Below are 20600 nucleotides of genomic sequence, written 5' to 3' on the forward strand. Positions count from 1 at the left end.
TGGATCTGTCCAAACCTGAAGATCTGTAAGGCAAGATCTGTAAAACAGAGACTTTAAGAATAAGAATAAGAATTTTATCAGATTAAATAGGGTGAAGTCAAAAATGTTTACACCAGTAAACCAAAAAGGAAATTCATTGTATGAGCTTTGTTCTGACTGTGCTGAAGTTAGCAGGTAAAACAGCTGAATTATATATATATATATATATATATATATATATATATATATATATATATATATATATATATATATGAAAAAAAGACCACAATGCTGATGTTATTTGTTTTATGTTACGTTATGCATGAAAAAGTAAAATAAGTTGCTCCATGTCATTGGGTTTCTCTGTACGTTGTAAGGTAGGAGATAATTGCTGCTGTGAATTGGCACTACATTAAGAAAATGTCATTTAAGTGAGCTTGTGAACTGTTAGCAAATCACAGTAAATCAGATGGTAACAGGTCTTGGTCACCGCCCTGTTCTGTCTTCCTCTCTGTACTCCTGCCATCAACCCGTCTTTTGGCAGACAAGACGAGCTGAAACACATCTTAGGATTGAAGGTGTGGCAGCATACACACACCCACCCACACAGAGACACACACACACATTATTGTGAGCATATTCCCGGAAACCTCCTAATTTCTCAACCCTGTTGGTCCTCAGTGCCAACGCTGATCGTCTCTTGTCACAGCTTGGATCAAAAGCTTTATGAGCAGAGATGAATAATTTCCCAGTGAAACAGTTACATGTTTTCATCATGTTGCCCTGCCCAGTGGTACCAACTTATTGTATCCACTTAGCTTACTGGAAGAAGACGTCATCCTACATTAAATTTATTGGGGTTTTCTTTGGCTCTAAAGGAGGCTTACCTAATAATGTTGGAGCCAATGCTGGGTTTGGTTTTGAGCAAGGTGAATCTAAGACTCAACATTCTACCTGAGTAGTGCTTAACAAACAGTTTTCATAACAAGCACACAGCAAAACTTTGAACTTTTTTAGCTTAGCTTCTTTGTTAAATAAACTCCTCCAACATAAGTTTCTCTGTCCTCTGACAAGACAACTGAGCTGCTGTTTTGAGAGTAAAACCTTAATCCCAACTGATCACTAACCCTGGTTTCAGTTGTCCTTCACACACGCTGTTCCTAACCTGAAATAATGAACAGTACTATACGCAGTGTGACTGTCCTATAAGGCAGCTAACTTGCAAAGAAAATATAAATGTATTTAGAATTATTTTTTTTAGAAATTTGTCAGCATGAAGAATTCTCTATACGTTCAGTTTTTCTAAAACAAGGATAACAAGGATAAAAAGTTCCAATATTCTTTGGATTGTTGGACTGGAGAGAAAAGGCCAACTTCTGTCCAAGTTTTCTTTTTTTATTGAACAGTTTCCTAGACCCCGACTGATGCTTGAAATAAAAAAAAAGATTAAAAAAATTTTAAAAAAAAATTTAAAAAATTATTTTGAGACCAATAGTCCAAACGTGCTGTTTTTATTTATTTATGTTTATTCAGTGTTAAAAAACAATAGAAAAACAATACAAAACAAAGAAACAAAAAACAAACTGAGAACATCTTTTTTCCCTATAATTAATTTGTACAATGGATAAATTTACTGTCACTTTAACTTACAAACCGCTTACAAAAATAACAATTACACAAGTATTTCAAGTTTTATTATATCTGCATTATAAACACAACATCACAATTTGAAATATTGTAGCTATCATCAGTATTGCTGTGTTGGTGCTAAATGTATCTGTGGAAGAAAGCCTTTTTTCTGTTATTAGACAACTTAATTCTGACTTAATAGTGGGAAAATTGTTAACTAATTAACACATTGTATGTAAATGCACAAATGATATAAATGTTTTAAGTGTAAATTATCTTTGCACCAATCAGAAATCTCACATCTTGAAACTTGAACAAAGAATATGGGATGTCGCATTTATGAGAAGAGAGCGCTGGAGCTGTTTGAGTGTGTTTTTTAAGTATCTCAAAACAAACCTCAGCTCCTGATCGGTCTCATTTAAAAATAACAAGATGGACTTTTTATTTTAAAGATGTGCAGCAGTGCATTATGGAACAAAAACTCTCATAAAATCTGTACAAAAACTCACAGACTTGGAGGAAAAAATAAAGTGTGATTGTGATGGATTATGTGTGTTGCTTTGAGCTGTATTTTCCCATAGACAGACTGAAACTTAGTCTTCAGTCTGGTTACGCAAGGAGAAATCAGCTTTTTGCCAAGACCAACAGGCAGACTGGCAGTTTGGAAACTACCCAGCTGAACTCTGTCAACTCCTCTTCTCGTCTTCATGTTCTTCTTCTGTTCATTCAGTTTCTACTTCATAGCTTCCAAAATCTTCTGGTGTTGCCCATAAAATTGACCAAGAAGGCAAGCTCTGATGCTTCTCTGATTTATCCTATTAAATCAAATTTCCTTTCCTTTCCTGGTTACTGGTTTTTAGTTTGAACATGGGGATTAATAGTTCACTGTCTTCAGGAATTTCACTTCCTTGTTAACAAGCCTAATCTCATGGATATTTGCATCGACAGTATGATGATAGCTAATGCTAGCTCTTACAAAACAAGAAAATACTGGATTTCCCCCTCACTGAAACTGAAGAAAAAATGTCTTAAATGTGCTGTACCACAGTGTTTATTATGTTATTTGTCAAATATTTCCACTTCAAAAACATGCAAAGTTTAGAGTTGAATGTTTTAACATGGAGGTCTGTGGGCGCTGGACAGCTTTTGGAGCCATTGAAAGAACCGCAGCATTCATGAGTTGACTTAGTTTTTTTTAATACCCAGAAGATGCAACTTTGACTAGTAATGAAATTATATATATAAAAAAATCTATGATCTGTTTCTGCACATGTACAAAGGTTTTACCTTTTTTGAAAGTTCACATGACGTTGGACAGATGTATTTCAAAAAGAAGTATGTTTCATAGATGAACTGTGTGGGTTTTTTTTTTTAAACTGCTCTACCAGCATTCAGGCTTCATACCAGCAGCTATGTTTTGCTAAATTTAACCAGTCATGAGTCCTAAATCTAATAAAACATGAAAATGAAACTTTGTTTCCACTAAAATGTAAAAATGAATGACAGCCACCTTCTCTTCTCTTTGTCACGCTTTCAGCCTGAAAGCACTACAGCTTTTGTGCATGAGCTTAAATTTTTGTGAATCTTTTATATTTGGCTGTGAGACTGAGGTATGATAATAGGAAGTTGCACAAGTACAGTGCAAAGTCCACCTGCCCTTTTTTGAAACTTAAAAGTGGACCTTTTTTCCCCCGGGTTTCTTCTTAAATATCCAGGTCTGATCCTTTTAAAATTTGTATTTATTAGTTTCTCTCTTACATACGCAAAATCAGGCCTTTCTTTTTGTATTCCATCTCTTTTATTTCTCTTTTTTTTTCCTTTACCGTTCTTGATTTCTCTTTCTTTCTTGCCTTTCACTTTTTTTTCTTTCATGGCTTTCTTCCCGTCTTTCAGCATATCAAGGATGTTTGATTAAACAAGACTCAACAAGATTTCTTCTCTCCTCTCCTTTCTTTGTCGGAATCTGTTTCTGTCATGCCCTTCTCCTTCTTATTATGCTGTCAAAGCCTTTTTTTAGCTCATTATTGCACTCCTCTCACCCTTTTCTTTTATTTCACCCTCAACTCCTCTTTCTTTGTGTGTGTGTAATATTTGTGACACATTTCTTCTTATAACAGCACAGAACCCAGTGTTGTGAATCCCTTTCTTTGTAATATATCAGTCCAGCAAAGCCTCCATAAGATATTTACTTTAGTGGTGATAATGACGGTCTTAGCTGCTCTTCAAATCTGTTAAGAGAACTGTTGCTGTGGGTAATTATCTGGCGATCCAGTGACATAGTCAGAGTGTTGAATCTGTAACTTGTGAATGCACCTGCAAACAGCTTTAGCTTCGGCTCTAAATGTATGATTTCAGCAGAGATTGGAGTAAAAGTGGAGCCTGGCATTAACATGCATGATCATTTACATAAAGCTGTATAGCGTCACCTTTGTCCATGATGGAAATGTGTTCTGGAACAGATTTTATACATGAGAATAAATTCTATACGCCACAGTGTATAGATTCTGTGTAAACCAGACACAAGGAAAATTATATATGTGACAAGCTGCAAGCAGTGAGATACATTAATATAAAAAATAAAAACAAATAAAATGACACCCACACGTTTTTCACCTGCAATTATGGAGTAAAATGTGTTTGTCACATACATTCACATAATTATGGAACCCTATTCACGCTTTTCTGTACATAAGCCCCTAATCAGAGCACACTGACAGCTGGCTGTGTGTGTGTGTGTGTGTGTGTGCGCGTGCGTGCGTGCGTGTGTGTGTGTGTGTGTGTGTGTGCGCGTGTGTTTCACACAAAGCAGGATTTGACACATTGTTGCCATGTGGTGCGATGTGCGTCTGTTTACATGTTCACGTGAATGTGCATTCTCTCTCTCTCTCTCACACACACACACACACACACACACACACACACACACACACACACACACACACACACACACACACACACACACAGGCTCATTGGTAATTAATGTCTTTTCACCGGGATGGGTGATGTTCCTCATCGCAGTGTTTTAATGAAGTCTTTTGATTGGTTAAGATCAGGTTTGATTGACAGGTGACTGATGAGTTAATTTGCATGAACTTCAGAATTTATTTTTCCCTCACGATGTTAATTTCTTCTAAACAATGAACTGAAAAATGTAGATTTCTGAAGAAGTTGGAAAAAAATTATTGGAACTTCATCCACAGTCCAGCAGGGCAGAGCGCTGTCCCTGATTTCAGCCGAAATGACACTAAATTAGAGATGGCACGATACCACTTTTTTGTGTCCGATACCGATACCGATATCATAAATTTGGATATCTGCCGATACCGATATGTATCCGATATAGTGTTTTTTAATCAACAAAACTGTTTTTTAAAATATCTTGCTGCATTTTGCAAGTCTGCAAGTTCATACTCAAGTTTAAAACAACAACTACACTAAAGCTATTCTGTTATACCTGTATACAAAAAAAATATTTCATAGTTCAGCAATACTGATCAATCTAATAAACTTAGACCTACACCATCCTCCCTATTCTGGTATTTTAAAGAGTACTTAGCGTAAATATTAAGCAACCTAACTAATAGGGTTCCAACTCCCAGCAACAACAAAATTAAATAAATAAAAAATAGGGAACCACCCCTCACACTCCACCTCATGATGCTTAATCGACGTAATCAACCTTAATTTGATGCAGTGTGAAAAAAATGCACAGAAATCAATTATTTTTCAAGAAATATTAAATAGATTCAACATCTTTCTTCAACAAAATTGCAGACTGCACAGATGGTACCTTCCCAAAGTAAAAAGTACTATAGCTTACTAGGGTATATATATTAGACTTAATAGTCACTATATACAGTAATTGACTTCTATTCATTTTACATCAAATTAAAACTTTGGGTGTCAGATAATTATTTATTAAAAGCTAGACATTTTAAATGAGAATAAGAAAGAAAAGTATGTCTTTGTGCCCCCTTTTCCCAGTTAATGCCCTATCAGCCCCCCTGGCTAAACTTTGCTAGAGCCGCCCCTGCACAGTTACCAGCCGTCAGCTAGTAGAAAAAGATCCTGGTGTAGAAATTAATATTAAATAAATTCTAACAACAGCTTATCAAGCTTAAACGTGCTGCTGTTGTTCAGCCGCTGGTTTCCTCTTTCTGGCGCAAAGTGGACCAAAAACAAACGAGAGACAGACTCGTGACAGAAAAGCCGATCAGCTGATTTAAGCAGTTTCACGATTGAAGTAGCAGCCGGAGAGCGAGAGGCAGTCGCTTGTTAAGCTTAACGCAGGAATGCTTTACAAACATTCAGAGATGGACTTACACACTTGCTTTACTTCTCTCGGGGATAACTTTGTCGGAGATGAAATGCCGGGTTGCTAGCGAAGCTCCACATGCTATCCAGACCACGACAGGTCCCGCATGCCACAGCCGCTCTATCACGTGATGCATACTGCTCCGACGTGCTAACGTTCTGAGGTGAGTTACGGCGTGTTGCAAGTTTTGCAGGTGCTTTCGTGATATTTAATGGATCGGATTACATTTTTTATTTTTCTCCGATATCCGATCCAGTAATTTAGGTCAGTATCGGACCGATACCGATACGTAATATCGGATCGGTCCATCTCTACACTAAACTGTTGTTGGTTCTTAACTTTTAAAAAAGTTACACAGAGAAAATGGGAGAAACATGAGGCTCATGTGAAATTCACTCAGTTCCCACAAAAACAAATACTAGCACATGCAATCTGTCTTCATCTCTCCGATGTCCAGGCACCTTTAGAAAAGTCAAACAAAATTCAGAATACTCGACTAAAGGTTTGTCCACCAAAGCTGAGGATTGCATCTGGAATCTTTATTTATATTGCCTCAGCTGTGTTATATGGGTAAAAGAGAACAAGTTTAAAAACCACAGGAAAACAAAACTTGACATATGACTGTGTAACCTGATAGCACGTTGCTTAATGTACATACTTCATGGTTGTTGGAGCACTTGAAGACCTTGGTTCTGATCTGTTAAGCCTTTGCTATATATATGTTGTGAATTTTTGAAAAACATTAAATTCATATGTATTTTAGAGCATGCAGTTTCTTCATAAAGTTTCCTGCTTTAAAGTAGATGACATAATCCAGCATAAATGTCTTTGAAACATGATGATCACATGATGGTCTGATGATGGTGGAGGAGAGCTCTGTCTTAACACGTTGCTCCAAAATCTCCAAAAAATTGTTCAGCTGGGTTGAGCTTTGTGACTGTGGAGGCCTCGTCATTTTCCACCAGGACAGAAATATTCAAACATTGGTATAACAGAGCTCTCCTCACATTTTGGGGTGCAGTTCAGGTTTTTCTTTCTTAAACTGAGACATTTGCACAACTTCCAAACAACATCCTTTCTCTTTCTTCCAGCCACTCGAAGTGAATGTAAATCAAAGATTATAGTCCTCTTTGAGCTTTACCTCCGCTTTCTGTCCGTCTCACAACAGCTCTCATGACACACAGCCGAGTCAGTGGGCCCTCTTGAAAACCTCATTAACACAATGTTAATATATTTCCCAGAGTGCCTTTGTGTTTTTTGTTTTGGTTTTTTGTATCGTTCCTGTTAATTTGTCTTTCTCTACATGTCGATTCTTCAGTTAGTTCATCAAAGGCTTCTCAGATGAGCCTCCTCTTCGTCCTCGCAAACAAAACACTTCTTGGCCTGTCATCACCTGCTCTTCTGACACTCGTGCAGAGGTTTAGTGCCTCCCAGTGGACGCATGCTTAATGACAGTGCATGTACAGTACCTTGAAGAGGCAGTGCATCTTATTATGTAGCTATACAGGGCCTTTATTATTCCCCCTGTTTGTCCTCGGGGCTAAGTAAGTAGCCATAGGCACTAGTACCACTATCTTTTTGCTTTCTCTAATCAAATTCTGCTGCTGTGACTGTACCAGCTCATAACAGATAACAGTAGTTAATATCATAATGTAGCTGTGCAAGAGACAACAGCACCTACAGTCCATGTTAATGTGAGTCAGAGTGTGGTTTTTGAGTATTTGCCTGCTGTTGACTTAACCCGGGAGCAACAATCACTAAATCTGCATCAGCTGTTCAGCTCTGTGTGTAACTAGGAAAATGCTGTGTTTGTTCAAGGGAAGGACAGTTTCAAGTTAAATGGGACCCCACAGGTTAGTCAGCAACACTTGATGTGGTTACAAAATAGCTGTCAAGGCTTTATTATGTGGAGTGTTTTGAGGAAAATAGTGAAAAGAGAAAAGCACAGGACTGGAGGGTTGAGTGTTTGAAGTATCACAAGTTATTCAGTCATTTAAAGTTCTTGAGCTGTGATGCTGTACCTGTCGGCCGTGTTTTCTCAGGCGAATCTCTCAGCTGCTATAAAACAAACAGAGAGGATTAAAGTTTGCACTGCCTCGTCCTTCTCACTGAGTTCAGAAGCAGCTCAGGAACAAAGAACAGCAGAGCTTAAGCTTCAATTGCATGCTTTCCTCCCCAGAAATATTTGACTCTCATCCATGTTTTTACTAGTTTTGCATTGAAGTTTGTTCATTGTTTGTGCATTTTCTATAAGCATGTTAGCTTCATTTCTGTCCACGTCTTCCCATTTGTGATTGAACCAGATTTTGTCCAAATGTATGCATATAGCTCGTATTTCTGCCCGTGTCCCTTTAGTAAAAATCAGCATGTTACTGTGCAATTTTTTTAAGTAATTCATAGTGAAAATGTTCTTATGAGAAATCACAATATATGCTATCTGCCACAGTTTGAGTTCTAGTTTTTCCAGCTCAGACGGGAGTTTGACATTCAATTTGCAAACTAAATTTTTCTTTTTGTGTCGTTAGACTCTTTCAGATTGAAGGCCGCCAGCAGCTGCTGACCACTGAGCTGTCTGATCTTCAGAAGAGGAAGAAACAGGCGGAACAAGAGCTGAAGAGAAACTCCTGCCTTCAGACATCCACAGTAAGTGAGCACAGCAGGAGTCTGTGTCTTGTAGAGGTCTGATTGTTTTCCAGCTCCACTGTGTTATTCTTGGGCTGTACTAGAGTAGCTTTGCATGAATCACAGGTTAAAATATTACTTTTTAAACTTATACTGGGCCTTATTACATCTCCACTGTCTGAAACAAGCAAATTTAGCTCTTTCCTCTCCCTTTAAGCCAACTTTCTTCTGATTAACTGAACATTGCAAACACGAGAAGTGGGTGGGATCCTCTCTTAGATGGTGCTGATCCCAAGGTCATGAATCAACGTCTGTGTTCGGGCATGCAGCGTTTTGAAACAAGACTGATGATGAAAGTGGCTCAGAAGTTAACACACACAAGGCCAGAGATAAAACCAACAAACTGTGCCAGTGTTGAGGAATCCGAATATTGAAGCAAATAAGTCATAAATCTCACTGTCTTTACTCAGAGCTGCTCCTTCTGAGCCTTATGTTAAAAACATTTTCCATTCCTTTGCATCGTAGCTTCAGTTGTCTGCTTGTCGGGAGCTTCAGGCCTCGATCACTGAGCATTTGGTCCAGTCTGAGAGGCTGGTGTTCCAGGAGGAGGCACTGAGCACGCTCCATAATTTACTGACCCAAGACTTGCAAAGGTACCAGGAAGAGATAGAGAAACTGACCCATTTCACACAGAAAATACTCGGAAAACCCCACAGGTACCCAGCAACACAAATGATTATTTAGTGTACGTACCTGACAAAGTAGTAAAGATCAGGTGGTTTTCTTACATTAATGTCTTTTAAGATTCACCTTTTTTTTTTCTCTTTCAGGGCAGACAGAGAGGAAACCTTCACCAACAGGCAGAGCGAAACCAGCATGCAGGGAAAGAACGAGACAGAAAACAACATGGTATGGTTAACTAGCATTTAAACTTCCCTCACAGCATCCACAACGCTGTTATCAGCTCTGACTCTTCTCTGTAGGGTGTTTTTAGAGTCTTATTATTTACATTTTGTTAGTTGGTGGTTTTTTTAGGCTCACTGGGGACAGGGAGGTTTTTAAAGAAGGTCTGAGGTGGTTTTTGGGAGACCTACAAAATACTCAAATTCCATTTTCTTTGTGCACACCAGCTCATGGTTTACGTACATTTCAGGCTCAGGTGACCCTCTGATGTATTTGCTAACAGGTCATATGTTATTGGTAGTCTGAAATCACAGTTCCCACCCAGTTCACATTGCCAGCAGTTATTTCACCCATTGTGGCTGAAAGTGTCCAAATATGATTCACTTTCTAGGCTTCTGGTCACAGATTTAAACACAACTGTAACAGTTTTATTAGAATCCTGATTTGATTTTTTTTAAACATTTATTTTTTTACTTAATTACTTACACACCGACAAAAACCAATGCAATGGCATTCTGGGGGGAAAAAAGGTGATTTTTAGCCTGGATTAATTCACGTGACTTTAAATCCTATTGCTTCAAGTACATTTAGACAGTTACTAGTATTATGTAAGTTTTTATAGCCACGGTAAGCTAGACTTCATAAGTTGATGTGTCAGAATGGTATAGTGTAATGTTGACACTATAAGCATGATATAATGTTTTTATAAGGTGTATAGGTGCATAAATGGGTTATTTTTGCCAGTTGGTATCTGGTTGCTAAGCAACACGACAAGGTCATAATATCTATAGATATGAACCTTCAGGGGCCTAAGATGTACCTGTGTACCAAGTTTGGTTGCTCAGTTGCTGATTGTATAGGAGGGGTTGGTGGACAAAGAAACAAATATGTAGACGTGCATTATGGTAAATTTTATGTTTTATTCTGAATTATTTTACACAAGAACTTATCATTCCTAAAAGAAGGCTGACGCGTGAAGTCTCACATTGTGTGCTACACCTGGGAGAAAAAGCTCAAATTGTTTTATTTAAATAGTCTTTGATGACTGAAAATTCTGTATTCTGGTATCATTAAAAATTCTGTTTCTCACCTTAGGTAGTTTATTATAATACTTTTCTAGCATTATAATGTAAAAATCATCCATCACTTTTAGTTGAAATGGGTGCATTGATAAAGGCTAATAGTGCAATGAACAAAAAATTAAAACAGAAAAAACACAAAGAGATACAGCTTGGTGCAGGTAGAACGGCATCACAGTGTCTCGGTTATTGTGTGCGTGCGTGCGTGCGTGCCTGCCTGGCACTGGTCCAGCTGCTGTCAGTCTTTCTCAGACAGAGTAGAGACAGAGGAAACATCTGCCTGCTCATCTGGCTCTGTCTGTCACACACACACACACACACACACACACACACACACACACACACACACACACACACACACACACACACACACACTCACTCTCTCTCTCTCTCTGTTAGCATCTTTCCCTAAAAAACAAGCCATAATAAACTGACACAGTTGTGACAGGAAACGATGAGGGAAGAAACCTGGTTTGGAGTCTTATTATAACAAGAAACCTGTCAAAGTGTCACCACAGTTTAACTCATGAAGCTTAAACACAAACTGGAGACAGGCCGGCTGCCAACATGCTGCTACTCCCGCACAGAAATACAACATGAATCACGCTGCAGTCTGTACAGATTTCACTGAAGAAATACAAGATATTTTTTTCAAACATCAGTATGTTATTATTCTGTGCCGTAGCACAAGTCTCAAGGACAGGTGCATTGCAGGAAATAAAAAGGAACCAGAAATCAGTCTGTCACCTAAGAATAAGTATATGATCCACTAGGGTCTGCTAGGTGACACTTTAGTGATCAAGAAGAAATGGTTCAAGAAAAGGTTTATGTTTACACACTAGCTGCAAATAATGCGTTAAAACCTGGGGGGTAAGCAACACTTGCTGACACTTAAAAGCAGGTTTACATTTACTGCAAATTAGATTTAATTATTGTTTATATTTGCATTTTTTGACACCCTTGTTTTTTTTAAACACCCAGGCAGCAGGATACCATCATTTGTCACCTTCCAAACTGCAAAGACGATTTCTTTTTCTTTTCTTTTTTTTGTTTAAAAAATTAAACTTCTTTAGAGTTGGAAAAAGAAGTATTTTAGTTCAGAGCTTAGGCCACCAGAGTATCGAATATTACCTTTTTCACAAGGTGTCTGTGGGCATTGGTGTCTTGGTGCAGCAGGAGGCGGTCTGTGGGGAGACAGAATGACTGTTTTGTTAGCCAGGGGACTTCTCTCTTTGTCTGGCTTTACTTTTGCTTTCGCTCATTGGTTAGCTTTAGGAAAGCAGCATGATTGGTGTTTACAGTCACAATTTACAGTAAACCTACTTGTTGAAAGATGATGCTAAACAGTGCCCAGTGTATTTAAATGTGAAGAAGCATCTGCATGTGATGGACTGACATTTCTAAAATCCTCCCAAAGAACACGGGGCACATGCCAAGGACCAGAGATGGGCAGTAACGCGTTACTTGTAACGCGTTACTGTAATCTGATTACTTTTTTCAAGTAACGAGTAAAGTAAGGGATTACTATTGCAAAAACGGTAATTAGATTACCGTTACTTCCCGTAGGAACGCTGCGTTACTGCGTTACTAAAACCGTGATTTCTTTGCGAGAATGTCTCACGACAGTGACAACAGCTGTGTGCAGATCAACAATGGATCACATATCGATTGTGGGAGAGAGTATGAGCGTGCAGCATTTAAAGCGTGGAAGTACTGACCTTACTTTGAGTTTGATTCCATAAAAAGTGACAAAAACATTAGTGTCCGCTGTGCGTGGGAAGAAAACTTCTTTTTACAGCGAAAAAAACCCCTAAACTTCCAAGCAAGCACCGAGTGCGCAACGACGTAATGCACAACTGACCGCGGCACACCTGCACCAAGGTAAACCTCCGCCTACCCCTAGTCCTGCTTTACAGGTGAAAATAGAGCAACAAGACCGCTGAGTCTTTGACTTTATTTTTTTTCTGCTGCGTTTTACTTGCATCTATTTGAAAGAGTGAGTGTAAACACAAAAAATATTTTATTTTATGTGCTGGAATGTGTAGAAAATAGGTTTAAATGTTAAACTAATTTATTCAAGTCAGAGAATGTTGCATATAATTAAATTTTTGCTTGATGCATAGAGTTAAAAGATTAAAACTGATAAAACAAGTTAAAAAAAGAGACTTTTCCATTTGATTACATTTTGTATGATGGATTATGCAGAAAAAGTAGAATTGGGCTGAAAGATCTATCGCTTTATCACCTATTCAGGTTGTAAATCGTGTTTTTAAAAAGTAACTAAGTAATTAATTACTTTTGAAAATAAGTAATCAGTAAAGTAACGGGATTACTTTTTTGGGGAAGTAATCAGTAATTAGTTACTGATTACTTTTTTCAAGTAACTTGACCAACACTGCCAAGGACATTTAGCAAAACAGCAATGTTTAGGTTTTTCAGGAGTTAGAATGGACTGGAAACCTGGTAGTTCAGTTTCAAACCTATACATCCATTTTCTGCAACTTATTCTGGTTCACTGGACAGAGACCAGACCTCGCTTCTGGGTGACATTGAAGCGTTTCTAAGCCGTATTTTGAGGTGTCCTGGATCTGTCCGGGCTTGAAAGATATTCCCGAAACACCTCACCTAAGAGGTAACCTGATGGGATCTTTTTGAAATCTTGCGCCTCACATTAGGCCCATTCTAATGTATTAGTATTAATACTAATATCATTAGTATTAATACTAATATCATTAGTATTAATACTAATACACAGCTCTACACTGCTTCCTCCATTGATTTTAAATTTGAATGTAGCTCATATTTAGCAGTTCGATCAACCAGTCGATGCTGTATTGTAGCATGAATTAGAAAAAACACATGGCCCTTCACTTATTTGTGCACTCTTGGTGTTAATGATTGAACTTTGCTTATTGCAGTCTGTCCCGACTTCATCCCAACTCCTTAAGCTAGTTTACATTTTCAAAGCTGCTCATTTGCTAATTAAAACACTTTAAACTTTATAATTGGGACTCTACAGTCATTTCTCATTCTGGTTGGTTAGAGAGGCTCCATTCCTTCCGCTTTATGAAACTACGGTTATTTGTGCCAAATTGTGATCTGCAGTTTAACAGAAATATGCTCCTGTCACCTTCTGACTGAGTTTGGTTTCTGACAGCTGAAGTCCCTAGTAATGTGGCTTTAAAAGGAAATAGGTCAGCTTGTTGTAACACTGATTTTTACAGCTGACAGATGTCACAGAATTTGGCTTGTGGCATTTTATTTATTTATTTATTTTTTAACCCTGATGCCCAAAATAATTTGCTAATACAGTGGGAAGTGAACGACTCTGCAGTTTCTGTTTTGTGCTGGAGGTCTCAGTGGACCGGCAGGGCAGTGGGGATTGAAACGGCTGGCGTCTTCAGAACCTTTTTATCAGATTAGCTGTAGTTAATCTGTCAGAAAATGGATTTGAATAATTACACATAATTTTGATTAGATATAAATCTAATAGATTTAGCATAAATAAGGTTTTATAGATACAGTGATCCATCTGGGATTTATGATTTTTATATTAGACCACTTTTCACTGTGGGAATCACTATGTCCACGTGTGTATTTTCTCTGCTATATGAGATACCAGTAGTTGTGTCACATAAAGCTGCAGGTGCAGATATAAAGGAGGTTTCAGCTTTTAAAAGTCCCCGCAAAGACAGATGCTAAAAGCATTAATGTGTATAAATTATAGTCCAAGTCCTGTCAGACTGCGCAGACACGATTTGTTTGTGGAGCAGCTGGATGGAGCCAAAGGTGTCCCCCTTCCATCAAACTGCACTCAAAGAGAGAAAACCCCTCTGAGTGATTATAAAAAACACACAAACTACAAAATAAAAACTAAAAAGTCTGTAAAAACTGGACACAGGTGCAATTAGTCATCAGTCGAGGGCATCTGGGGTGTGAAACAGATAAAAGCTCTGCAGCAGTTTAACCTCGTGGGAAAATGTTGTGGAAACACATGTTGTGAAGTTCAATCTAGGATGAAATGATTGTATTTGCTATACAATACTATACCTTGGTTCCATTATATTATAACTTTTTGTCCATGCAAACATTATTTTGAAGTCTACTCACTGAAATCTATTCTGCATTTTACCTCCATGCTGGCTTTTAGTACATTTTCCCTACAGTGTAGAATTCAGCTAAATAATACAAATTCAAAACATGTAAATAAATCCGGCGATCATATGTCTGAGCTCCTGTTTGCTATTCCCACGTTAAAGAAAGAGACATCCAGGATTAGTTCGACCAGATTCCAGCCTGGTTTGTAACAAATCTTGCTGTTGAAAGGATAATTGTCGGCTAAACAAAGTGCAAAAACAGGCAGGCCTTGAGGACAGGGCGAAGGGTTGGTTGATTAATCTCTTTTATTTGCAGCCATGGAGATGGGAGGAGTGTGGGGGGAGGGACAACAACAACAACAACAGAGGAACATATTGCTAAGCAGATTGCCTCGGGCCAAACGTGGCTTGACGTTTTGCTCTCTGCGAGACACGTACATGTTCAACACAGCACTGCAGCCACTAATTGGTTATTTATTTATCTTATTTCTTCTAACGTTCTTGTTTTTTCTCTGTATGCTTAACTTGCTTTGGAGAAAGTGGAGGGGATTGAGGAAAGTTATGAGCCTTGACAAACACTGAGGGTAAAAGTCACATTTGTGCTGAAAAAGGTGAGAAGTGGAATTATATACAGTACAGTGAAAAATTTCATATTAAGATATAACCCATAAAAGAACAAAGAAAAGTACTTACATTAAAAAAAAATCAACCAATAAAGATGAAACAACCAATATACTGTAAGCCAAAAATGTAAAAGAGAAAACCAGCAAAGCCACTCAAAAAAACGGTATTACATAAAAATGAAGCAGATTTGTAATAAGAAGAAGAGAAGACGCGTTAGAGCAGAAACTAGAGATGACATTCTGCTTTACTTATAAAAAGAAACTACCAATACCAGTTAGAAAATTAGAAAACTATTTAAACTACAAAACAACCTGAAGAAATCAAAACCCAACAACCTAAAAAATGCTACACAACATCCACAAAATGCTGGGAAACAATCAAAACCCAGGATCAGCAGTAACCCATGGCTTGGGATGACCACAAGAAGCTAAAGAGCAAAAGTGGCCAACTTAAAAAACAAAAATACCCGAATAAAACTACAAAAATTAGTAAACAACCTTAAAAATCTAAAACCCTAGAAAACAACCAAATGAAGCCTTAAAAGATCATCAAACGAAAACAGAAGACAATCCAAAGATTTCAACTAAATATGGAACCTAGAACCATGAAAATATAGAATACTGTTTAAACAACCCAAAGAAACTAAAATGCATTACAAAGCTGTTAGAAAACAACACTGAAATCAAAAAGTAAAAGAGGGTAAAAACACAACTTAAAAAGGGCAAAAGAATCCAGTAAAGAAAATGGAAGAAGGTAGAAAAGCACCACAAACACAAAGTAGAAGAGAAGCTTTAAAGTGTTCTCTCTTTTCATCCAAACCACTTGTTTTGCCCCAGTTTTCGATGTCACTGTTGATCTTCATCTCCGTCCTCGTCCTCGAAGCTGTCAGGCGCCGGCAGAAATAATGAAGTGTTTGAAATGCTCTAGGCTTAAAGGATGAAGCAGGTTTGGTCCTTACAGTTGATCAAATTTATTGTTTCTAACTTGAATAGTTGTTGTATGTTCTATTGTCTGGCGTGCAGATGGCCACAAGCTGAATCTCTGTGTGATCTCTGAGCAAACAGGCCTGTCTATCACACAAATCCATGTAGACTCTCACAAACATTTCCAGCCCCAGATTAGATTGTTCTTCTTATAACACCTTGGAGAAAGTTAAAGGATTCCACCCCACAAGTTTAGACAGTAGATTATGTAATAGGCCAGAGGAGCACTTGTTATATAATGTCCTGCCTTTGTGTTTCCAGTCTAAGACATTGATCCCAGAGAAATTTCTCATGTAGTTTCAGCTTTGCTTCCAAAATAAATTTAACTGAAATTGCATGTTTCAAACTAGAAGTGATGCTTTCAGAGCAGAGACACAGGACTCGTTTAGGAGTCCTGTGTTGTCTAATAGTCCAGTGGATGCTTTGGATCTGTGTGGATTGTATTGTACCCTCCATGAGTGGAGCGGGATCTGATGAGTTTGGAGCCCAGGTCATCACCTTGGGCTCTTTGTAGAGCTGTTCACATGTGTTTCCTGCAGTGTGAGAATTGCCCTGCTGGAGAAGAAGTTATTAGTCTGCAGCAGTATCTGGGTGATACATGCCAAAGAAACATCCGGATCTCCCCCCCCCCCCCCCCCCCCCCAAATAAAAAAAAAAAAAAAAAAGAGAAAACCCCCCAAAACAAAAAAACACTGAATTGAGATGATCAATGGTTTTAATGTTGTGGCTGATCAGTGTAGGTTCGAGGACTTGAACCCATTCAGTGTTAACCTGAAGCCATTTATTATGAGCCATCGACAGATGGCTGCTCCTCCCTGAGCCTGGTTTTACAAGAGGTTTCTTCCTGTGAAAAGGGATTTTTCCTTCCCACTCTCGCCAAGTGCTTGCTCATAGGGTCTCTTTGATTGCTGGGGTTTTCTCTACATTATTGTACGGTCTTTACCTTACAATGTAAAGCACCTTAAGGGCACTACTATTGTGATTTGGTGCTACATAAATGAAACTGTTTATCCATTCAAAGTCATCCACTTACTGAAAATAAACTACAAAAGCCCTCCTACTGTAATCAGGGTCTCTCATTGTCACAAAAGCACAGCACCTGCTTTTTGATGATACACTTGAGCAGAAAAGCTCCTGTGTCCGCTGAACTTTGAATTCTGGAGAAAAGCCCCGATCACTTCTGCTGCATCAAGCCTCATCGGCAAGGTATTCACTGTATTTCCCAGAGTGCATTGCTGCCTTATATCTGGGTCAGATAGTGCACAGCTCTGCGCCATATGTCTGTACTGTAGTGAGGCCACAGGGAATGGAGGACCCGTGTGTATGTATGTGTGTGTGTGTCCGGGACTTTAGGGAATTTGTGGTTTTCCTGAATGAAGCTCTGTCTGCCTGTCTTTGTTTTTCCTCTGTCTTCTAACATGAGCAGAATTCAGCTTCCAGCTCCCGTGTTGATTTTACATACTGTAGGTTTTACATGTAGGTGCCAGCTTATCACAGAAATTTATGACCCAAATAAACCTCAGGTTCAGCTGCAATAATTTATTTTTTTTCCCACTGTTACAACCGACTGAAAACCCGTCCACTGGTAAAGAGTGTGCCAGGGACAGCTGGATGTGTGTGCAGCTTCATGGTTTTCCATATTGAAATGAACCAAATAGATTTGGTTGGGTAATCTAAAGTAAAAGCAGTGCATTGTGCCTTTGTGAGGGACCAGCTCATTAAGCACTCGTATGGGTTGATGCCCCTGGGAAACAACCTTTGATGCCTAAAATTTGTTCAGTATCTGCCAAAAATATACAGACGTATTCCGCACAATGTGCAATAAATATAATAGCCTTTTTTCTACTGCAAATAAAACGGCTTGTTTCAGACAGCAGATGAACTGAGGGTCTTGATCAAAGCTCAGTATGAGATAAAGAATATTATGAACTGTGAACCAAAGCTGTGAAACTGGAACTTGCATTACAAGGTCTACTTTAAGTTGCAGTTTACGCACGTTTGGGATTTCTTCTGCTGTGTTTTATATTTTATGCTGAAATTATATTCAAATACTTTCTTAACTCACTATATATTCTTAGCAAAACGACCCCAACAGTTTTAAACATTTAAAATTAATATGGAGCATGGAAGTAAATTATGAGTATATCTAAAAGATTCAAATGTATTTATTGAACAGATGTGTCCTGTGATGCCCTCAATTGGGCTCATAAAAAGTTGTGCTCTGGATTATTGCCATCACCATAGTAATGTTATATACAGGACATAAAGACACAAGCACAGCAATGCATACACGTTCTCACATTCACTGCATTCACTGTCTTCTCACACCGCAAGTCCACACTGAGCACGTTCACCTCACAGGGCAAAAATAATAACATTAAAAATCATCAGCTCAGAGCTAATCCCTCCACGGCCTGTAAACATTTTAATACCACAGTGATTAGCAGTGATCCTAAACCCTAGACAGACACCCACCCATCCAGCCTCCCTCCTTCTCAGGCCAGGGCTTCTCTCCCACCGCAGCTTCAGCTCACAGTCCTCGGGGGAGGCGGGCAGGCGAGTCCCTGGATTAAGGCCACTCGGTGCTTTGGACCCTTGAACCTTGAAAGTTAAACCCCTGGATGCTTGCCACTTCATTTCTCTAAGTGGCACCATCCTTCTTGTTATGATTGTTAATTAAAGTTGGATTTATTCAAGTGGCTTTTTGGCATAAAAGGAAAAATCCTGACATTTTCTGTTCTTCTCTCTGAGCAGATTTTTGAATTTAAGTCCCTGTTGCTGTCCCTTTGTTTATTTACCTATCTACCGTTACATTTCTGTGTGAGAAAGTCAGATGTTGTGATATGAGGTGGGGGTGTAGGGTAGGGCTTTTTTTGTTGTTGTTGTTCAGATGAACGAGCAGATGTTGCAGTTTCTCAAGAGGGATTTATGTCAGGATAGGAACACACTTTCCCACACACGCACACACACATTGACACACAAACATACGTTCACACACGCTGGGATTCATGTCATTATGTATGCATTTCATCAGTCAACAACATCGATGCACTGTAAAGACATGGGCCAGAGAGAGAAAAACACATTATTAAAATAATGCTTTAAAAATAAACTTAAAGTGATGGTATGTATTTGATGCTAACCATTCTTTGGAGGGTTTTTCTCCTACTTCTTGTAACCACTTTCTAGACTAAGTAACACTTTGTTACAGCTGCTTATATGAACATAGCATTAAAGTCTCAAAAATGATGCTTTAAACCTGCATTCTTTCCAGTGACTGGCAGGGGGCAAAAGGGAATAAATCTGATTATATACAAGTCTATGACAAAATGAGTCTACTGTTCCCCTGACATATGACCTTGATAAACACTTTCCTACTGAGTTCATAGTTACAGTCAGTAGCTTCAAGCCCCATTTAACACAACATAATTTTCATTTTGTAAAATGTGGACCCATAAATCGAGTAAACATCATCCAAGCAGGTTATATTTATCTTTATTGCCCTACATGTCAAGCAACAAGTGCCCACTTGTTCTCAGTCAGAGCCACACCCCTCGCTTGAACTAGTGATGGTTTACATGGTCTAACCTGTGTTAAATTTATATTGCCAGTCATTTAAGCCACCATCAACTGGGTGTTCAGACACTTCTGTAACAGTTTTTTTAGGGATCTGTTATTGTGTTCACCTCTTTCAGCACACACCCGAGTCGTCTTCCGTACAATCACCACTTAGTCCTCAGCAGACTACCACCAAAGAAGAGTCACAGCAATCCAAGAGAGCCAGTTATAAGAGACCAGTAGGCCTGACTCGCAATTCAGTGCAACGAGCTGGCAGCATCAAAGACCTGATTACTAGGTTCTCAGGTCCGGATCACCAGGTCTCACCTTCCGGTTCTCCACAGAGCCCTATTATGGGAGCTGAACGAGTCCAAAAGTCGGCTTCGATGGAGGCTCTGGAATCTTCAAAGTCAAGTCCATCCACACCGATCAGTGCCAGTCAAGATGGAAGTTCTATTCCCAGCATCAATGTGACTCCACCCTTCAAGGAAACCATTCAGAATGGAGTTGGACCAGTTCAGAAAGGTTCCAGAACTACTCAGATAACATCAAGAATCAATTTTCCACCAGGGGACGGTGCTGAGTCCAGAAGCCAAACAAACACTGGTAGAGACTCAGTGGCTGACTCTGGAATGGGATCGGTAAGAGACCGAAACAAAAAATATACTCCTGACCGGCAGTTTTGATGTCCTTGCATGAACAAAAAGCTCTGCAGCTACACTGCGTGAAGATGGCATGACTGCATGGCATTGCAGGTTTACTTAAACGCATTTCTTGCATGAAAAAATCTGCATCCTCAAACTGCATGACG

General features: G+C 38.8%; 1 protein-coding gene across 1 annotated transcript in view; it reads left to right on the forward strand.

Annotated features, from left to right (window-relative positions):
- The window catches only part of LOC146570490 (uncharacterized), a 56551-nt gene that overhangs the window by 24592 nt on the left and 11359 nt on the right, over window positions 1–20600 (forward strand). Inside the window, exons 4-7 of the mRNA XM_085278936.1 lie at window positions 8449–8566; window positions 9071–9261; window positions 9376–9454; window positions 19927–20430. Coding sequence (XP_085135062.1) covers window positions 9422–9454; window positions 19927–20430 — 537 coding nt within the window. The 5' untranslated portion in view covers window positions 8449–8566; window positions 9071–9261; window positions 9376–9421. The remainder of the gene's footprint in view (window positions 1–8448; window positions 8567–9070; window positions 9262–9375; window positions 9455–19926; window positions 20431–20600) is intronic.

This window comes from Mchenga conophoros, linkage group LG7 (genome assembly GCF_057382185.1).
Source record: "Mchenga conophoros isolate Kocher_MC1m ecotype Shallow Benthic linkage group LG7, M_conophoros_male_GT1.1, whole genome shotgun sequence".
Classification (NCBI taxonomy): Eukaryota; Metazoa; Chordata; class Actinopteri; order Cichliformes; family Cichlidae; genus Mchenga; species Mchenga conophoros.